Source organism: Mirounga leonina, unplaced genomic scaffold (assembly GCF_011800145.1).
Source record: "Mirounga leonina isolate KUSES-001 unplaced genomic scaffold, KU_Mleo_1.0 Mir_173, whole genome shotgun sequence".
In the NCBI taxonomy this organism is placed as follows: Eukaryota; Metazoa; Chordata; class Mammalia; order Carnivora; family Phocidae; genus Mirounga; species Mirounga leonina.
This window is the reverse complement of record NW_023270447.1, coordinates 50,845,549-50,851,548: the sequence shown is the minus strand read 5'-3', so window position 1 is coordinate 50,851,548 and position 6,000 is coordinate 50,845,549. Positions and strand designations below refer to the sequence as shown.

Below are 6,000 nucleotides of genomic sequence, written 5' to 3'. Positions count from 1 at the left end.
GCTTGCTTGGAATGAAGGCAGCTCCCCCTGCGCTCTGAGCACCTTACTCCTCTCTGCCCGCAGTGCCTGGCAAAGGGTAACAGAAAGGTAGCTATCATTTAGAGAGGCCTTCGGTAGCCCGTGTGTTCTGTGCTAGGCACTGAAACCACCACCAGCATGGGTGGCAGGCTTTATGCTTCCCATGTTAGCGATGAGCAGGATGAGGGCCAGAGGGGGAAAGTCTTTTGCCCAGGCTCCCTCAGACTAGTGAGAAGTTGAACTGGGATGGAATCCAGAGCCATATGACTCCAAATCTATGGTGTTTCTGAAGCCAAGCTATAAAGAGGCACAGCAAAATTTATAGAATGAGTAAATAATTTAGTGAATGAGTTAGTGTGTGAATGAATAATACATGAATAAGCGATGAAATGAGCTAGCGAATGAATGAGTGAAGAAGACATAAGAAGAGGAAGCAAGCAGCTTATTTACTGAACAGTTCCTGTGTGCCAGGTGCTATGTTAGACTCTCCGAGGTCTTGCTGCCTAATGGAGAGACCAGATATTATTATGTGCCAGCAAAGGAGAAGTGGACAAGGTACCCTGGGAACTTACAAGTGGACCTCACCTTTCTCGGGGACCTGGAAGGCTCTTAAGCTGGAATCTGAAGGGTGAAGCCATAGGTGCTAGCCAGGGAAGGAGTCTGGAGAAGGGTACGCCTAACTCCTGGAAGGCCCAGACCGAACCCGGGAGCCTGGCTCTTTGGAGAAACACAGAAGCATTGAAGGGTGGTGGAGTGGAGTGGGGAAGAGAGTCTGGAGGGGCAAGAGGAGTGAAAGGGGCATTAAGGCCAGACACAGAAGGGCCTTTTAGGTCCTGCTGAGACCTGGGAATGTTGTCCTGAAGATAGTGGAACGCCATGGAGGAGTTTAGGTGGATGAGTGGCATAAAGAGATGGTCTTGGCTTCCCTGAGGGCTGGTAGGGTTGGTGACATTCTTTTCCTTGACCTCCACTTCCTTAAGTATATAATGGAGCAAAAATATCTAACTTCTAGGACTCTGTGTGTGCGGTGGGGGGAGGGGGGCAGATTTGGTTAGCAGCTGTGCATGTCTGGCCTGACTTTGCTCAGCAAGCATTGAGAAAACACACTTCACCTGACTCAGTCTTCTTCTGTGTCTCCTCGCAGGGGCCCAGTCCTGCTTAAGAACACCATGAATGCAGGTGAGCTCTCCCAGTGATTCCCACAGGGAGAGGAGCCCAGGGGTGGAAGTGGGGTAGGGTGGGGAGAGGGTTGGGGAATTCACCCTGCAGTCCGATTGCTGGCGTGAGGCAGGCTCTGGTTTGGAGGACTGCCCCAGGTTCTCCTCCCAGGTAGCCTGCCCCACCCAGAATAGGCAAACTGTCAAGGCCAGTTCGTAGCCCTGCCAGGGGCTGTTTTGGGAACCCAGTGCCACAGCCATCTGCAAAGTAGTTCTAGAAATTTAGGCTGGAAGTAGGGTAACCCCTAAGGAGGCTCCTTCTTGCCCTTTTCTACCTTGGTCTAGTATTTATGGACTTCCCACTGGGTGCTAGAGGCTGGGGATGTCCCAGGGACTAAGATAAGCATGGTTCTTGCCACCTCTTCCAGAGGCTAGACCACGAAATGGGTCACTGGAATAAAGTAGGATGAATATTTTGCCTGGGGGAGTGGGCTTGGCAAAGGACAGCGGGAGGAAGTTCCAAGCCAAGGGAATTGCACTGGTTAAGGGTCAAGCGCTGAGAGGAAGCAGGGTGTGGCCAGAGACACCCCGGGGCATCTGGCTGCGACCCAGAGTGCAAGGCACAGAGCTGTGTGGATGGGGCTGGAAAGGTGGGCTGGGCGTGGTCACGAAGTACCTGGAAAGTCATGCAAGGGCTTTCATCCTAAGGATAGTGGGGAGCCATGGAAAGGTTTTAAGCATGACTTAGAAGGTGAAGCATGCTGAATTTGCCTTTTTCTCTCTCAGGAGCATTGCAGGGAGCTCAACAGTTGGCTATTAGAGAGAAGGAAGCAGAGGCATTGAGAGACCGCCAGACCGGGCATGGCCCTGAACCCAGGGGCTAGTCTGGTCCTCTGTGAAAGCTCGAAGATGACACCTAGTCTCAGCTTCACTGAGGCCTCAGATTTAGGCTCCAGTGCCATCTCTGGCCCCCACTCAGACATGGGCCTTGCTCCTCTCATGAACCCACCCCTGAATCCTGGCTCAGCTCTTGTTCCAGACCTTAATCCAAGTCTGAGTCCCGTCTCAGAGGAGGCCCCTGGCCTGGTGACTGGTAACACCCTCAGGCCTGTGGACAGCTGGACTGTGGGCCCCGCCTCCCTCCAGATCACCACTTCCCACTCAGGTGAAGCCCTGGGCCCGAGTTCAAATCAGGTCTTGAGGCCTACCTCCCAGAGGGCCCCAAGTCCAGCCTCAAACCTCGTTCTGAGCCCTAGCTCTTCTGAGGCCCAGGGTCTGAGCTCAGGGAGCCACACAGGGCCCAATTCTGAGGAGGCTCTCAACTCCCTCCCAAGCAAGATTTTTGATTTGGGTCAGAGTAACTCCAATCCTTCCAGGCCTGAAGCAAACCCATTTATAAGGCCCTATTCAAGAGAAGCCCTGGTTTTGGGCCAATGCATCTCCAGGCCAGGCTCGAAAGCACTCCTTACTCCAGCCTCAAACTCTTCTCTGGACCCAGATGCCAACCAGATACTCTGTGTGGGCTCAAGAAACACCTCTAAGCTGGACCTGCATGCGGCTCGAGGTTCTGGTGGGACCCTGATCCCAGATGCCAACGAGACCATCACTGCGGTTTCACATAAGATCTCCGGGTCTGTCTCAAAAGGAGCCTTTGGTGCGGCCTGGAACACGAGTTCCAAGGGAACCATCAACGTGGCTTCGAATGGCAATCGCAGGTCTGACTTGAACATGACCATCACTCAGGCCTCATGCTTGACCCTGATTCCTGGCTCTAGTGACGGTATCAGCCTGCACTCCAGCACCCATGGGCCCAACTCCACCCTCTCTCCACCCTCGTGCATGACCCTGATCCTGGGCTCCAGTGAGACCCTCAGCCTGGGCTCTAGCCTCATTTTCAGTGACACCTCCACCCTGACACTGAGCAGCCAGCAGGATTATTCTGAGGACAACAGCATCCATGCCATACCCTTGGATGAGAATCTGGGGAGCTGGGGCGAGATGGTCAGCACTGAGACTGGTCAGTTCCCTCTGGGGTTCCCCACCTGTAACACCACAGACGAGGACACCACAGCCTTCCAAAGCATCCCAGAGGGTGAGCACAGCAGGGGTGACAGCCCCAGAGAGGGCACTACCCTGGAAGAATTTTGTATTCAGACTTGTAGGGCAGGGAGGCTAGAGAAGAGGAGTGGGACGAGGAAGGAATAGCCTGCAGTGGACAGCATGCAATATATTAATTATACACAAGAGATCTAGTGCTCAGCCTCTGTTTGCTGTGTGACCTGGGAGGAGCTACATAATCTCTCTGAGCCTCAATTTCCGTAACTGAAATAACTCCATATCATAACACTTTTATTATGTCCAAATTATGAGTCACACAACTAACTATACATTTCTTTCAAAATATAGGCCTGTTTCTTTCCAGTTAAATTTCGGACCTGGCTTCTCAGGGTCAAGTTTGACCCATGGAGCAGGCAGGCTCTAGGCTCAGCTCACCTCTGTTGAGTGTTTGACATCCTCACTTGAGTGAAGCCTTGAAGTCCTGTCTGGAGCCTCCGCCTCACTCACCTGGGATACGCAGGAGTTCTGAAAATTAATCCCTTGTCAATTGTTGATGTTGTAAAGACCTTTTCCCAATTATTCGTATCTCCAAATATTTTTGTTTGTTCATGCACCAATACCACATTTGTGATTTTTAAAAATATACCATGGCTTTGTAAATATGTATTTACAAAGGTACAATATGTATCTGGTAGGGTGAGCATTCCTCTTTGAAGTTCTTCTCAAAATTATTCTGAGGACAATAGCATCCACATTGTGCCCTGGAGGCTATTAGTAGACCCTCATTCTTCCATATACGTTTAAAAACAAAAAAAATTTTTTAAAGATTTTATTTTTAAGTAATCTCTACACCCAACGTGGAGGTTGAACTCACAACCCTGAAATTAAGAGTCACATTCTCCATTGACTGAGCCAGCCAGGTGCCTCTTCCATGTGCATTTAATGTTTGTTTGTTTATTTATTTATTTACTTACTTATTTTTTCCATATGCTTTTAGAATACATTTGTCTAAGTCCTCAAAAAGTCTTTCTGACATTTTTATTGGAATGTTATTGATTTATCCGTCTATTCAAGTTTTCCTTTATAATAGGATATACCCTTTGCTAGAATTTAAAAAATTCTCCATAAAGGTCTAGTGCTTTTTTTTGGTAGGTTAATTCCTAGGTACTTTATAGTTTTTATTGCTATCACAAAGCATATCTTATCTTCTTTTTTTTTTTTTAAAGATTTTATTTATTTATTTGACAGAGAGAAAGATAGCAAGAGCAGGAACACAAGCAGGGGGAGTGGGTGAGGGAGAAGCAGGCCTCCTGCCGAGCAGGGAGCCCGATGTGGGACTCGATCCCAGGACCCCGGGATCATGACCTGAGCCGAAGGCAGACGCTTAACGACTGAGCCACCCAGGCGCCCATATCTTATCTTCTAATACAATTTCTATTTTGTGCTGGTGATGCTGATGATATAGAGGAACTTGATGCAAGTTGGTTTTTTCTTTTTTAAAAGATTTTATTTATTTATTTGAGAGAGAGAGAGCACAAGCAGGGGAGGGATAGATGGAGAAGCAGACCCCCCACTGAGCAGGGAGCCCGATGTGGGGCTCGATCCCAGGATCCTGGGATCACGACCCAAGCCGAAGGCAGCCACTTAACCGACTGAGCCACCCAGGTGCCCCGCAAGTTGGTTTTTTCTTTAAACAGCTTTACTGAGATATAATTTATATAACTATAAAATTTATCCACTTAAAGTGTACAATTTAATGCTTTAAAAATATACGCAGTGTTATGCAACCATCACCACCATCCATTTTAGAACATTTTCATCACCCCCAAAAGAAACTCTATACCCCTTAGATGTCATCCCCAACCCATGACCCCCAGTCCCAGTCAATCACTGATCTACTTTCTGTCTCTATAGATTTATCTATTTTGGACATTTCGTATAAATGGAATCATACAATATGTGGTCCTTTGTGATTGGCATCTCCTACTTAGCATAATGTTCTCAAGGTTCATTCATGTTGTAGGGTGGATCAGTACTTCATTCCTTTTTATGACTGAATAATGTTCCACTGTATTCCACATTTTGTTCATCCATTCATCAGTTGATAGATATTTGGGTTGTTTCTACCCTCTGGCTATTTTGAACAATACTACTATGAACATTCATACATAAATTTTTGTATGGATATGTCTCCATTTCTCTTTGGTATACACTTAGAGATAGGATTACTAGGTCATATGGTGACTCTATGTTTAAGTGTATGATTCAGGGGCATTAGTCACACTCACAATATTGTACAACCATTACCACTATCTAGTTCCCAAACTTTTTCATCCCTCCAAATAGAAGCTCATACCATAAAGCCACAGCCCCCTATCCCTCTCTCTCCAGCTCTGCTAAACTCTAATCTTTCTTTCTCTGTGAATTTGCCTACTCTAGATATATCATGAAAGTGGAATCATATAGTTGACTTTTTTGTGTCTGGTTTATTTCACTTACCATAACGTTCATCTATGCTGTATCATGTATCAGTACTTTGTTTTTTTTATATGGTTGGACAAAATTCCAAGATGTGTACCACATTTTATTTGTCTGTTCACCCATGGATGGGCACTTGGGATGTTCCCACTTTTTGGCTATTGTGAATAATGCTGCTATTATAAACATCAGCGTGCAAGTACCTGTTTGAATCCTTATTTTCAATTCCTTTAGATATATACCTATGAGTGGATTTGCTGGATCATCTGGTAATTCTATGTTCAGCTTT

At 47.0% G+C, this 6,000-nt stretch overlaps 1 protein-coding gene across 1 annotated transcript in view; it reads left to right on the top strand.

Moving 5' to 3' along the window:
* Positions 1 to 1,667: 1,667 nt before the first annotated feature.
* The window catches only part of MROH7 (maestro heat like repeat family member 7), a 43,673-nt gene continuing 39,340 nt past the window's right edge, over positions 1,668 to 6,000 (top strand). The window contains exon 1 of the mRNA XM_035020158.1: positions 1,668 to 3,267. Within this exon, the coding sequence (XP_034876049.1) occupies positions 2,037 to 3,267 (1,231 nt within the window). The 5' untranslated portion in view covers positions 1,668 to 2,036. The remainder of the gene's footprint in view (positions 3,268 to 6,000) is intronic.